General features: G+C 44.1%; 1 protein-coding gene across 1 annotated transcript; it reads right to left on the bottom strand.

Moving 5' to 3' along the window:
- Window positions 1–1900: 1900 nt before the first annotated feature.
- Window positions 1901–9013, bottom strand: otos2 (otospiralin 2; the record flags this gene model as incomplete). The annotated part of the gene is made up of 2 exons (XM_079495925.1): window positions 1901–2091; window positions 8941–9013. 2 exons carry the CDS (start codon window positions 9011–9013, stop codon window positions 1901–1903), a joined length of 264 nt encoding a protein of 87 aa, XP_079352051.1.
- Window positions 9014–16093: the final 7080 nt, after the last annotated feature.

The raw sequence follows: 16093 nt of genomic DNA, 5'->3' as shown, positions 1-16093 counted from the left end.
CTGCACAAAATGACCGGGCAATAATGTTACCAGAAAGTAAAGCAATAGGGTTGCACATTTTGTGGACATTTTGTGGTGCCACAGGTGTAAATCCCATTCATCTTTATTATACTGGTTGAGGGCGTCGCCCCCCTCAACCTATAGGCCCCTCAGTCAAGACTGCCAGTTAAAAAATAAAATAACAGCTAGAAGGTCCTGGGTTCGATTCCCGCTGGGGACGCTGTGGGCGCTGGGGGGGCGTATTCCCTCCTCTGCGTTCATCATTGCCCATACCCGAGGTGGGGTTAATTGGCGAAAGGGCCTTTCTTTTCTTTTTTTATGTTTTTTTTAATATTTTTTATAGAGGGACAGACAGTAGGCTGACAGGAAATGGGTAGAGTGATGGGGGAGTGACATGCAGTGAGGGCCGTCGGGATTGGGAGTCGAACCCGCGGCACACTGCCAGACTGGATTACCAGCCAAGGTGCCTGGACCGCTGAGCCACGGAGGTGAGCGGGTGGGGTCGACATATGCCCTTACTGAGCTGCATTCAAGACACTTGCCTTGTGTGTTGTGTCTGACACCTGACTTTGATGGATGTGTTCTGCCCCCCCCCCCCCCCCCCATCAAACAAAATGTTTGGTCAAAGCATATGGGCTTCCATTGGAAATGGTTTGGAGCGGCCATTAAACACAGACACAAGACAGGTGTCTTGAATGTGTGAACGCAGCGCAGTAAGGGCATATGTCAACCCCACCCGCTCACCTCCCCCACCCCCTCCTGGTGCTGTGGCCATCTTGGAAACTAAACACAATATAAACAATTGTAGAGAGGTGGGGCCGAGAAAGGCCTTATTGTCCTCTCTAATGTTCATGATAAAATACCACCATTTCTTTCTACTCTGTGTCTCATAGGAGGGCTGTGGACAGTTCAGAAACCCGTCCACCAGTGACATCATCGAATGGGAATCCAAGCTAATAGAAACAGCAGGCTTTCTATTCCAGAAAAGTTGCAATGTGAAAATGGAAGCCATCGTTCTCACGATAATAAAAATCTTGTTTAAAAAAAATCTGCCTAATGATGATGTCACTGGTGGACGGGTTTCTGAACTGTTCACAGCCTGAGACACAGACCGAGTAGAAAACAATTGTGGTATTTTATCATAAACAAATGATATGAAGATAGGTTGAAAAGTGGTCCTTTAAGTTCTACTGGATCTCTTTTCCACTAGCCCTTCCTCCCTTTTTTTTATTTGTCAGTTGTTAAAATTGTCAGTATATTAGTCACAGATTTATTCATCATACGTAGCTTAATTTTTATTTAGTTTTTATTCAGTTTTCGTCAGTGAAAAAAAGGTAGTCGACAAACTTTTTTTTTTTTTTAATAGTTTAATCGACGAAATCAACACTGATGGGTTGAGTACTGGGGTCGGTTGAGTACACCAGTGGTTCCCAAAGTGGGGTCCGGGGACCCCTAGGGGTCCTTGAGGAGGTTCCAGGGGGGACCCAGTTAAATGATAATTTGGAACCAAATGGACCCTTATGGGTCTGTAACTCTGAGAGTGTACAAATGGAACCAAATGGACCACAACATTGATTTTACAACATAAATTGGGGTCCCAGAGATAGAAATGCCATTAAATGGGGTCCGGTCTGTAGACTAATGCATGTCAAACTGGGGGTCCTTGAAATTAAAACGGGTTGAGAATCACTTCTAGAGCCGTAAAAATCTTCTCTTATGGGGGTCCCTGGCATGTCTTTTCAAATGGGGGTCCGTGGGATAATTAGTGTCAATTTGGGGGTCCATGACATGAAAAAGTTTGGGAACCAGTGAAGTACACAGTACTTCTCCCACACCAACCAGCTAGGTGGCGGCGAGCTGCGACAGCCGTGGTTGCGTCCTCCTCGCTCCCCTCCCTCCCTCACTCCTCGTCTTCGTGCGTGCCGTAGCCGAGGCCGCCGGCCGACGGGAAGTGGGCCCAGAAGGTCCTCGCCAGGTCGTCGATCCTTTCGTAGCCGCCGGTCTTACGCAGCTCCTCCACCCAGCCGAAGAAGTCGTTCGAGGTCAGAGCCCAGTTGGGGACGCCTCGCTTCTCCCTGGTGGCGGCAGGCCCTAGCAGCAGCAAGGGCGGGACAAGGACATAGCATTTATTTTAACCCGCTTAGACCTGAGGACGATTCTAAGTTAATTAACCACTCCTTGGACCACAGCAACCATTATTCATGGAGGGGAGGGGGGGGGGGGACAGTAGCATACTGTACCTTCACTGGCCTCTGTGTCCTCTCCTGAAATGCTCATTGCTCCTGAAATGAAAAAAAAGGGAAATTGTTTTTTAGAAAAAAATATATATATACATGGGACTCTTGCTGACGCAAACGGATTTGACGTGCGGTCCTGCGGACGTCGCAAATCGAGTCACCACCGTTGAAAAATGTATGAAGTGGTGTCTTTTATTCAGCGCTTCACCATGAGCCTCGTTTGAGTCGCTCAGCATTTATATATCGTTGCTGTCGGGGCAGAGAAACCTCTTACCTCCATGATAACCTTTTGTGGTTTTTTGTGTGTAAAATTAACGCCCAACTTTATCCAACTTTTAACAGCGTCACACAAAAGCATAAAAAGTATAGCACATCCACAACGCGTTGAAACACGTCGCTTAATTGCGGCTTGAAGCAATCACAGTCACAGTTTTGTACATAATGAGTTTTCCACCCGACAGAGAAGAAGATACATGAGCAGAAAGAGCCCTGTACGTTTCCTTCAACATTCACAGGTTTCAGGAAAAAGCCACACGGGTCAATTCCCCACACACCACACCTCTCACATACCCATGTGTCATATAGCCTAATAGCCAGTGGCGTATCTACAATAAGAAGAAATCCATTTCTTCCTGTCCAATTATTGTCTCCACCAGGCCGAAGGCATGGGGAGAGAGTATGTTTTGCACTCCGTCCGTGTGTGTGTGTGTCCGTCCGTGTGTCCTTCCGTCCGTCCGTTACCAGCTAATCTCCGGCACCGTTAACCCGGTCGATGCCAAACTTTGCACACACACTCCCTGGATGCCAACGATGAACCTCTGCCCCGCATTTTCCAGAACGGCCTGTTATAGCGCCACCATGAGGCAGCTTTTCACATTGTTTACCTAAAACTGCACCGATCTGCGTGAAACGTTGCATGCACACTCCCTAGAGGCCAAGGACAAACCTTTGACCTGCATTTTCCACATCTGCCTTTTATAGCGCCACCAGGAGGCCGAATTTTGTAAAACACATTTTTGGATATTACAAAAATCGTTACACAGTATCTCTATGGTCATGTGCTCAAGTCGGATCTGTCCGATATTTCATATTCCATCCTAATTGGCTATAATTGGCTTTCACAGTTTGCAAGATTGCCCCGTTTTGAACAAAAGCCTCAAATCATGAACGCAGCATGCAATTTACGTCAAATCTTTCACACATTTTCTTACTAGGCTGAGGAATATATCCCACCCTTTTCACATTGGCCTGTTATAGCACCACCAACAGGTTGATTTTTGCAAAACACATTCTTGGAACAAAATGCCTCAAATCATCCAATTGCCATCAAAGGCAAACATATTACTTATTTATATTACTCCTAAACATTTTGCCAAACATCTCACACAGTCCTATCCTCCTGGTGGAGACCTGTGCCCAGAAGGGCACTTTTTCTAGTTATCCATACACTGAGTAAAAAGAGAGGACAAACACCAGACCTGAGAACTATTAGTGGACAGCGGACTGGCCGTTGCGCGTATAGAGCGCGACCCTCAATCACCCATTTGCTTGTGTATAAAATGTATTGTCAACCCTGGCAATGACAATAAAAACAATAAGTTAAAGAAATGCAAATGCATGCCTTTCAGCCTAAACGCCTATACTCGTCTGGCAGGTACTGTATATCTCTTTGCTTCTGATTGTGCGTGGGGGGGGGGGAGGGGGGACGACGACGACGACAACACATCTTGCCTGCCCAACATGTAATTCCTGGGAACACCTCTGCTAATAGCCCTGCTCCAATGTGACTGAATGACTGGCTGGCTGGCTGACTGGCTGGCTGGCTGGCTGGCTGACTGACTGACTGGCTGGCTGGCTGGCTGGCTGGCTGGCTGACTGACTGACTGACTGACTGACTGACTGGCTGACTGACTGGCTGGCTGAGATGGAAAAAGTAGGCTACTCACATTTAAGTAAAAGTATTAATACTGGAATGTAGAAATACAGTGTTAAGGCACGGTCACATCAGAGCCGACAGAGCCTTCTAGCTAATTGAAGAGTTGTGATATTGAGGGGGCAGAAAACAGCACGGTCACGTGGTTCATGTACTCGTGCGAGCCCATAGACTGCAATGCATTCCTTCAAAATAAGTCATGGACTGGCCCCATGAAGTGAACGGAGTTTATAGTCCTTCTTACTCTATGGCTCTGGGTCACAGCACACCTTGAGGGTGTATCCTGCCAATGCATTTCAATGCGAATGCATTTTGTTTTTATTATTATTATTTTTTATAAATTCGCAAATAGCAGCAAACGGAAAAAAATGTGAGGGCCATTCCCATTGAAATGCATTGGCATTGACACTGGGTGAAACAAAAGTTTTCAAATAATTGTAGTGCAGTAAAAGTATATTTGCCTCTGATATGTAGTGGGGTAGAGGTAAAAGTCCTGAAAACTTGAAATGAATGTTTAAAAAATGTATCAAAATGTCTTGAGTTTTGTGAAATGTTCAAGATAAAATGAATATACTTTGAAAATAGCAGATCTGCGCGTGCACACACACACACACACACACACACACACACACACACACACACACACACACACACACACACACACACACACACACACACACACACACACACACACACACACACACACACACACACACACACACACACACACACACACACCTAAACATTTTGCCAAACATCACACACTCCTATCCTCGTGGTGGAGACCTGTGCCCAGAAGGGCACTTTTTCTAGTTTGTTTTATCCTTTTGTAGGCTATATTTGTGAATCCTGTGAGTCAGATTACAATGTCATTGTGTCATTCATTCATTTACGTCCTTTTGTCGCCCCCAGATACCAGTAGTCTTCTGGCATTTACTGGCATTTGCATTGTCACTACAAGTATAGTGCATGAGTCAGTGGTGTTCATGGTTTCTGTGTGTGAGTTTACAGTGGTGTCAAGTAACTATAAGTACACTTACTTAATGAAGTACAATTTTGAAGTATTTGTACTTTACTTGAGTATTTCCAATTTACTATACTTACATTTTGATGCCAATACTTTTGCACTTTTACTTAAAGGACCACTTCACCACTTTTCAACTTCTCTTCCTATAATGTTCTCCATAGTCATGTGATCAAGACGGGTTTGTTTGATTTCTCATAATCCACCTTCATTGCCTACGATTGGCTTCTAAACTTTTCAGGAGTAGCCCGCTTTGTACCCGTTTTGTACAAATCGCCACAACTACTCAACGCAGCGTCCGATTGCGGTGAAACTGTGCATGCATATTCCCACTAGGCTGAGGAAGAAATGCCAGTTGACAGTTTTCAAATCAGCCTCATGGTGGCGCTACAACAGGCCAAGCCGTAACACACACACACACACACACACACACACACACACACACACACACACACACACACACACACACACACACACACACACACACACACACACACACACACACACACACCAGTGAGTAGAGGTGAGAAACCCATTAGCAGTGGAGGAAGACATACTCAATCCAACACTTTTCTTGAGTAAAAGTAGCAATAATACCAAAATAAAAATACTAAACACTGATGGTGTCGGGTCCGAAAGAAGAAAAAAAGAGTGATCCAATGAAGTGGACCCAGTTTAGTTAATATTTAGTCACAAGCTCTTGTTGATCATTTTGCATTGGTTATATATTAAAGTGGCACTATGTCACTTTTTATTTTTTGAATAAAATAGAGTATGTTTATAATACGAGTTGTAACTAGCTCAGTCGGTAGAGCGCCACAAGTTCATGGGTTCGATCCCTGAGTAGGACGGCTTGGGGTCTAGCGCATTGTAACAGGGACAGACTCCATCTCCCAGAGGTCTAGCACATTGTAACAGGGGCAGACTCCATCTCCCAGGGGTCTATAGCGCATTGTAACGGGGACAGACTCCATCTCCCAGAGGTCTAGTGCATTGTAACGGGGACAGACTCCATCTCCCAGGGGTCTATAGCGCATTGTAACGGGGACAGACTCCATCTCCCAGAGGTCTAATGCATTGTAACGGGGACAGACTCCATCTCCCAGGGGTCTATAGGGCATCGTAACGGGGACAGACTCCATCTCCCAGAGGTCTAGTGCATTGTAACGGGGACAGACTCCATCTCCCATGGGTCTATAGGGCATCGTAACGGGGACAGATTCCATCTCCCAGGGGTAACGGGGACAGACTCCATCTCCCAGGGGTCTATAGGGCATCGTAACGGGGACAGACTCCATCTCCCAGGGGTCAAGCGCATTGTAACGGGGACAGACTGCATCTCCCAGGGTTCTTAGCGCATTGTAACGGGGACAGACTCCATCTCCCAGGGGTCTAGCGCATTGTAACGGGGATAGACTCCATCTCCCAGGGGTCTAGCACATTGTAACAGGGATAGACTCCATCTCCCAGGGGTCTAGCGCAATGTAACAGGGACAGACTCCAGCGTGTTACCTCCTTCTTTATACAATTGGGGTGGTTTCATTTGAACTCCCTGCTCTTCCATTGAGACATGAAGGGAAAAGGGGGGGGGGGGGGGGGATGGGCAGGTGGCGAGATATAACAGCGTGTCAGAGCTGAAGGTGACCTTGGAGCGTCACGGACAACATGACACGACAGGCCCGGCTGTGACACGTGTGTGTCTGTAAATGGAACATTCATAGACACGCCATGGGCTCTGTGTGACAGTGTGTGAAAAGAGAGAGAGGAGGAGGAAGGAGGGGTGGGGAAGAAAGAAAGAGAAAGAAAGAAAGAAATGTATTCATTGTATCACAAGACATATGTAGGCCTATTTTTATTATTGAAAAAGGTGCAGAGTCGCGGCGCCGAGCGTTGCGAAGTCACCTTCAGTCGACTCAGAGCCGTCCCAAGTTAGATTCAAGACTTTATTGCCATGTCAACAGAGTTGATTGGAATTTGTTTCAATGCACTAAAAACAGACATACAAAAAGACACATATTCACATCACATATTGAGACAGTAGAAAAAGATACAAAAGTACAAACATCATATGAGGGAGACCAATAAATAAGAAGAATGCAAAACGTTATAGAGTTCCTGTTGAATAAATAGCAATTCCTCGCAGTTCATCGTTCTTACAAAGCAGCTTCACGCTGTAAAGTGCGAGTGAAAAGAGGGTCAGCATTCAGGAGGCGAACAGCCTTGGTATATAATTATATAATTCTTAAAGTGGGAGGTATTGCACTTTAGAGACCGGAGTCTCTTACCTGAGGGCAGGGGTGCAAAAAGAGAGCAGGCAGGATGGGAGGGGTCGGCGATCACCTTCTGCATCCTACGCTTAGTGCGTGTGATGTAGATAGAGGAGACAGATGGGAGGTCGAGGCTAGGATAATAATTCATTTTTCTTTGTGACTGCCGCACTCTGACTCATGGTGCGTTACCCGTTCAAATTATGCAATAGAAATAACGGCGATATAGATCGCACACACCAAGAACTGCTTTCGTTTTTTATTCTTGCATAGTGAATAATAGACAAACGTTTCCGAAACGTTTGTCTGTTATTCACTATGCAAGAATAAAAATCACACCTGTGTGAACTGAGTGGTGCAACAGTGCAACTCCCCCCTCTCTCTCTCATTAGCAGGCAACAGTGCAACACTATCTCTGTCTCTCTGTAAACTCTTAGTTCTAACTCTTATGGGTGGCTCTGAGGCCATAACGAAGAAGGGGAAACCACACCGGAGGACAATCCAAAAATAAGTATTTTATTTCATACTTGTGAAAAAGGATAAGTAATTAAAGAACTGAATCAATTAAATCAAAGTTTCCAACTTAGGTTGGCAGAGAAACATGCTGCCCAAAATCTAGAACCAAACAACAAACAAACAAAAGAACAAGGGTGCTCTCCTGCGGCCACCCCTGCAGCCTGTGGAGAAATGCAGATAGTGCTATGAAAGCAGGTCTCTTAAATAGTGTTTGGAGAGACAATGGCCAGGTGTCTCCCCATCCACTAATCATCTCTGGCTCCGCCCTCCAACACTGCAATGGACTTGTTAAAGGCACAGCCACACACACACACACACACAGAACCCCATAGTAGACTTAAAGGCCCAGGGGGCCGTCACAATTGGGACATAGTCCCATAGGGACATTGCTGTTCCTTGGAGTGGTTGCACCACTCAAAAACTAAAGCAGTTCTGGTTCTTGGTGTGTTCGACCCATCACCAGTGTTGTTTTTGGCAGCACATTTTGATTTTAGTTTTAGTCATAGTCTCTTGAATAGTTTTCATTTAGTCCTAGTCACATTTTAGTCACCCGGAATGTTTTAGTGTTAGTCTAGTTTTAGTCGACTAAATATAACATTTTAGTCGACTAAATCTACAGTTGATTTAGTCGTCTAAAATGTATTTTGGCGGGCCTTGATGGCGTCGCATGCAATCAAGTGTAGAATGACTTAAACTGGATCTCTTGTCCACTAGGGCCTTCCTAACATTTTAGTCTAGTTTTTATTTGTTGACGAAATTGTCAATATATTTAGTTATATTAGTTATATATATTATTTATTTTTAGTTTTAGTCATCATAGCTTAGTTTTCATTTAGTTTCCATTTAGTTTTCGTCAGTGGAAAAAGGTAGTCGACAGAATCAATAATGCCCATCACCGTTATTTCTATAGGATAATAATTCTTCATTCAACAAGACAACAAAAGGCTCTTTCTTCCATCTTACCGGCACGCAGACACAGCAGTCCTCCTAGCAGCAGGACGCCTAGCAGCAGGGTGCGGAACAGATGGACCTCCATGGCAGGCTGGCTGGCTGGCTGGCTGGGGAGGGCTTTTGTCTTATTTACTTACTAGAGAACATAGAAAAAGCAACACGTCACTGTCGGGTGGAAACCTTGTACTGTATGAGCAAAACAATAAAGTACCAAATACAAATCGCATGAAATTCACACAGAGAAGTCCCTGCCTGGCACGAAACCCTTTTCAGCCAGAAATGCCAATGTCAATTTGGGTGCTCCTTTACATGAAATCGTTTGAAAGCCACTGGCATAATTAACCACAGCAAAAATGGCATTTCCATTTGATCGGACAGCTTCTATACCAGTGTTGTTTTTGTCGACTAAAACGAAAGACGAAAAATGTTCGTCGTCTACCTTTTTTCACTGACGAAAACTAAATGGTAACTGAATGAAAACTAAGCGATGTGTAAGTATTGACAATTTCGTCGACAGATAAAAAGTTAAAAACTAGACTAAAATGCTAGGAAGGGACTAGTGGACAAGAGATCCAGTATAAGTCATTTTACAATTAGTTGCATGCTGAAAATAGCTGATCTACACGCTCACAACGCGTCACGCTGCGACGCGTTGTGAGCTTGTAGATCGTCTTTTTTTTGTGTAAAATCAGTCATTACGACGGCATCAAGGCCCGCCAAAATTAATTTTAGTCAAAAAATCTCATGACATTCAGTCGACTAAAACTAGACTAACACCAAAACATTCCAGGTGACTAAAATGTGACTAAAACTAAATGAAAACTATTCATGAGACACTGACTAAAACTAAAAATCTAAATTTGCTGCCAATAACAACACTGGCTTCTACAAATAGTATATATAGTGTCTATAGTGTTCTCGTCATACAGTACCTGCGTGCGGTGTGTCTCTGCGGGGTGTAATAGAATCCTGCAGGTCTGTGTCCTTCTCAGGATGCCAACTGTTTGTGTATATGTATGTATGGTGGAGCCTGGCTTGGAGTCCGGACTGCTTGACGCTCCCACGGATCGAGGCCTGGGTTGACCTGCAGTGTTTGTCTTTTACGCCTACCTTCCACATGCCTGGACACAGTGAGGTGGACACACATGGCATGCGGGCCCTATCTTGCGCTCCACCTTAACCCCCTTATCCCAAAACTTCTTCACAATTTTTGTATTCTTTTTTAAAAACGTTGACACCATGTCAATCAGCTATAGTTGAACAATTTCGAAATGTTTTTTTTTTTTTTTTAAATGGTAAAATGTGGATACTATAAGTTTAGGGGAAAGGTTGGGCTCGCAAGAAAGGGCCTCATTGGGCCTCCACGAACTCCATCATCCTTGCCCCGGCGGTCATTCCTCAATCCTCGCACCTGTGTGCTGGACGTAGCCCATTCCACGCATGAATCAACGTCTTTGTGTCCAACGCAGAGCGGAGCGACAAAATGTTGCAGTCAAACTGAAATACAAATAAAAGGCTTTACAACAGAGAGAGAGAGAGAGAGAGAGAGAGAGAGAGAGAAAGAGAGAGAGAATTAACAGAAACTTGAAACTACCGTCTATAATGTGTTAAAACTAACTAAAGCCCTATTGGCACAGGATTAGTATTACCCCAGGGCCCAGAGACGAAATGTTTTTATAATCGTCAACCCCCCGGTACTTTTATTTACAGTTTCACACTAAACTCAAGCGTTTAGGTTCTAAACAATTATTTGTAACACTTTTTAAACGTGTCACAGTGTTTAGATTATAAACAGAAGAGCATGTACGGTCCAACGCGTGGGGCACAGAGGTTTCAAAGACGACGCGTCCTCATCTGGTAGCTACTCCTTAAACCAGGCTAGTCGCTTTGGTGAATTTCTGATCAGTGTTATGTCACTACCATGAAATCCTGACACTCTTTAGGACGTCTGTGTTTTTAATCCTGTGCGAATCGACCATGTCAGTGATTTGGGCTATAATAATTAGGCTACAGGCCAAATTACTTACCATAATTCAGCAAACACCGGGGTCCCTATAATAATACTAATCCCATGCAAATCTACATTTCAGTAATTTGGGGTAGAATTTAGTTTTTTTCTTGTCTTTTTTCTTAATAATAATAAGTACAGAGACAACAATGAACTAGAGGTATAGAGAATATTGTTGCTGTCGGGCAGGAAAATTCTCCATATTCTAACCGTTTGTATTTTTGCGTAAATTAATGCTCTATTTGATCACAGTGCCGTGTCACATGAAAGCATATAGGAGAACTGCGCTTGATCCAAGCTTGTGGATCAGCTATACTTTTGCTGTGTTTGAATTTGAGTCCTGAAAAGTCAGTTTTGGACTTAATATGAAGTTTCCATAGTCCACACGACGACAGAGACTACAGTATGTTTTTGATTCCACCAGGCCGAAGGCATAGGGAGAGAGTATGTTTTGCACTCCGTCCGTCCATCCGTCCGTCCGTCCGTGTGTCCGTCTGCATGTCCGTCTGTCCGTGTGTCCGTCCGTCCGTCTGTGAACAGCTAATCTCCGGCACCGTTAACCCGGTCGATGCCAAATTTTGCACTGGATGCCAACGATGAACCTCTGCCCCAAAATTTTCAGAACGGCCTGTTATAGTGCCACCAGGAGGCCGCTTTGTGCAAAACAAGTTTTTGGACAGTACACCTACAGATTTTGTCCAAACATCACGCAAATTGGTACACAGTCTCTCTAGAGCCATTCAACAAAACAGGTCTTTCAGATTTCTCAGACTCCATCCTGATTGGCTAAGATTGGCTTCCAAAGTTCGCAGGAGTACTCAGTTTCAAACAAAATGCTGCAAATCATGAACACATCGTGTGATTTCCGCGAAATTGCGCCCACTAGGCCGAGGAAGAAATGCCACGTGAACATTTTCAACTCAGCCTCATGGTGGCGCTATAACTGGCCGAAAAGTGTTTTTACCTCCAACTGCACGGATTTGTGGATAACTTTGTATGCCAACTCCCTAGAGGCCAAGGAAAAACCTTTGCCTGGAATTTTTCACATCTGCTCTTTATAGCGCCACCAGGAGCCCGACATATGTAAAGCACATTTTCTAATATTACTCCTTCAGATGTTATCCAAATTTCACGCAAATCGGTACACATGCTCTCCATAGTCATGTGATCAAGACGGGTTTGTTTGATTTCTCATAATCCACCTTCATTGCCTACGATTGGCTTCTAAACTTTTCAGGAGTAGCCCGCTTTGTACCCGTTTTGTACAAATCGCCACAACTACTCAACGCAGCGTCCGATTGCGGTGAAACTGTGCATGCATATTCCCACTAGGCTGAGGAAGAAATGCCAGTTGACAGTTTTCAAATCAGCCTCATGGTGGCGCTACAACAGGCCAAGCCGTAACACACACACACACACACACACACACACACACACACACACACACACACACACACACACACACACACACACACACACACACACACACACACACACACACACACACACACACACACCTCCTAAACATTTTGCCAAACATCACACACTCCTATCCTCCTGGTGGAGACCTGTGCCCAGAAGGGCACTTTTTCTAGTTTTTTTTTATCCTTTTGTAGGCTATATTTGTGAATCCTGTGAGTCAGATTACAATGTCATTGTGTCATTCATTCATTTACGTCCTTTTGTCGCCCCCAGATACCAGTAGTCTACTGGCGTTTACTGGCATTTGCATTGTCACTACAATGTCACATTTCACGTAAGTATAGTGCATGAGTCAGTGATGTTGAGAGAGAGAGAGAGAGAGAGAGAGAGAGAGAGAGAGAGAGAGAGAGAAAGCACTGTTTAGACCAAATGACCTCGGTGCAGATATAGGCCTATTGTATACGAGTGAATGCATAACATCGAAATACTGATGGCAACATTCAAAAGTTTACAGTGGTGTCAAGTAACTATAAGTACACTTACTTAATAAAGTACAATTTTGAAGTATTTGTACTTTACTTGAGTATTTCCAATTTACTATACTTACATTTTGATGCCAATACTTTTGCACTTTTACTCAAGTACATTTTTAATTCCGGACATTTACTTGTAACAGAGTAACTCTACATTTATGCATTAACTGAAAGTTTATACCTAAGCTATCGTACAGTATATGGATGGACTTAAAATGAAGTTTCCACAGTCCACACGACAGAGACTACAGTATGTCTTTTTTTTTCAATCCTTTTGTAGGCTATATTTAAGCAATATTACACGAGAGGGGGTGGTTTAACGTCATTAATGCACACCTGCGATGCTGCAGGAACGAGCCCGCAGGGCGAGTTCCGAAAACAATGCAGAAGTTAAACCACCCCCTCGAGTGTAATATTGCAATTATACAACAGTTACCCTTAAAACTAAGAGAATCCCTGAAAAAACATACAGGTGTAAAAAAAAACATACAGGTGTACGTAGTCACTACGACCACAAATGTCCCAAGAAACTAGCTAGCCTAGCCACCGAGTATTGTAGGCCTATTTTTTGAATTAATTCCAGGAAATTACAACAATGTCCGAACAAAGACAAAGAGAAAGCGTGTCAAACAATGACACGCTCTGGGAGAACAGAGCAGCTGAATTCTTTGTTCTGATTAGGTGTGGAGTGGTGCTCGTTTGAACCACGGCTAGATCAAGGCTGTTTCAAACAATCAGATTGCTTCCTCGAAACGACCTGTTTAATTGTCTATAAATAAACGTCTTGTGTTCAATACAGACAGTAGACTCATTGCGAATCGTTGTGTAATTTCAATTTGTCATTGTTTGACTTTCTCTTTGTCTTTGTTTGGACATTGTTGTAATTTCCTGGAATTAATTCAAGAAGTACAATACTTATACTAAAGTAGCAATATAAAAAAATACTCTTAGTAAAAAAGTAAAAAAGCCTGTACAAAAATATACTCCCATCAAAATATACTTAATCGTTTACCCGCCAGGAACATAGGAATATTAACACGTAGAATCTTGTAGCCTGCCACAAACGGAAAAGCCGTTTTAACAGCGATGTATTCATTAATGCATGTTTTAATACGATCGTATCGAAATCTACCGTCCGTTAGCTTTGTTATGCTTCTGACACAATGGGCGCGGCCATTTTGAAAATGCGTGCGCATCCACTAACATTGCCGGCTCTGTTTTCAGACGGCTTTATCTCACAGAAGCGACATTGCAGAGGACGCTTTGTCCCAGACAAGCGTTTTCAACGGCCTGTAGCAGGCGCTGTGATACTCGCGGTCCACTTTTTCCACCACCGACCGAGAGAACGAGCACCAGCTTCGTCAACACACACGGAATGGTTTCATAGTAAAATGCGATACGGATATTTGGCTCTTCAAAGTAAGTGTCACGCGTGATTAAACCATGGCAATACGCAATCGAGGGATTAATTAATGGCGGCAGGCTAAGAGTTAAAGTACCAAAAGCAAAAGTACTCATTATGCACAATATCCCATTTCACACCTTTTTCAAGATGTATTAAAAAAACATATTTTGAAAATAGCAGATCTAGATTGGAAAATCTTTAAATTGACGGTCAATTTGAAAAACATAAAGTGGTTTTACTGTTTATTTTGTAGCCTAATAATAATCGAAATCTAAAAAACGAACTGCTATATAAAGTATAGAAATGTGGAATCCTACTATAAATGCGCCACATCTCTGTCTGCGTGCGTGTGTGTGAATTGCACGTAACTCGAGAACCGACTTCACATTCGACACACGCGATCCACACCCCCGCAGGGAGTGCAGTGCCAGGTATGGAGTCGGTCGGACCCACGGTTCTCCAGAACCACCACAAAAGTCTCTGGTCAGGCTCTGCCAGTGGGCCTAATGAGGCCAACTCCTTTCACCTGGGCCAGGCTCTGCCAGTGGGCCTAATGAGGCCAACTCCTTTCACCTGGGCCAGGCTCTGCCAGTGGGCCTAATGAGGCCAACTCCTTTCACCTTTGCCAGGCTCTGCCAGTGGGTCTAATGAGGCCAACTCCTTTCACCTGTGCAATTTCCAGCCTCAGCCAATTGAGGCTCAACCAATCAGGCTCTGCCAGTGGGCCGAATTGATTGCCAAGTACACTTTTCACAGTCAGTTTGCAGTCTTCAGACACAGGCACATGATACACAGATCTCCATGTGGGACACCGTCTGACAGTTAAAACGGGTGCTATGACAACGTATATCATTAGGTTCCCAAGTTGCATCGTTCCCAAGTAGGCCGGTGGCCGATTGCGACGGGCACGTACATGTCTAGTGTACTTAGATACAGTACTTGATTAATAAATGTAACGAGTTACTTTCCACCACTTCCTGTTCTCCTATAACACAACGCAGACGAGGACCGATCAGGAACGATCGAAGAGCGACTGTTGCTCTTCTTTCCTCCCGGATGAGGCAAATAAATCGATGAAAGGACAATATTGTATTGACTGAGTGTACATGGCTGCTTTCTTGTTCTTGCACTGCTGTCACCGCCAGTGTCGTTTTCGTCGGCTAAAACTATGACGAGAAATGTCCGTCGACTACCTTTTTCCACTGACGAAAACAAAATGGAAACGAAATGAAAACTAAGCTATGATGACTAAAACTAAGACTAAATATACTGACAATTTCATCAACAAATATGTGGATATCAGAACCTGTTCTGACATTCCATATGTTGATTCTTCCCCATCCATCCTTCCTCTTCGATGTCTCCCTTTTGACTTATACTGTACCTGTCCATTCAAACTCTAGACGGGCCCGCCCCAAAGTTATTAGTGCAGCCGTGCCTGGCAGCCGGCAAAAACTCAGAGTTCTCAACAGGCCTGAAAATTAAGGCCCAGCCCTCATCAAACCCTGTACACTCAAGAGAATGTCCCCACTACCACCCTTAGATCTCCATATAGCCTACTGTATGGCGCTGACCTGCACTGACATTCCATAATGTTGATCTGACATAAGGTGTGTTTCCATAAAGCCTTTTTTTTGCGCATTAAGGTTCTTTCTTTTGCTCTCCCCGGTGAGGGCGTTCGCCGTTGATCATGAAGATCAGTGATATTTCTCCTAAAACAGCTCGGAAAGAAACGGACGAGAGGAGACTAGTAGTCAACAACAGAAGCGACATCAACACGGCCAAAATGGAAATGTA

The sequence above is a fragment of the Electrona antarctica genome (assembly GCF_951216825.1).
Source record: "Electrona antarctica genome assembly, chromosome: 24".
NCBI lineage: Eukaryota > Metazoa > Chordata > Actinopteri > Myctophiformes > Myctophidae > Electrona > Electrona antarctica.
The sequence above is the reverse complement of the archived record's forward strand: the minus strand, read 5'-3'. Positions and strand labels throughout refer to the sequence as shown.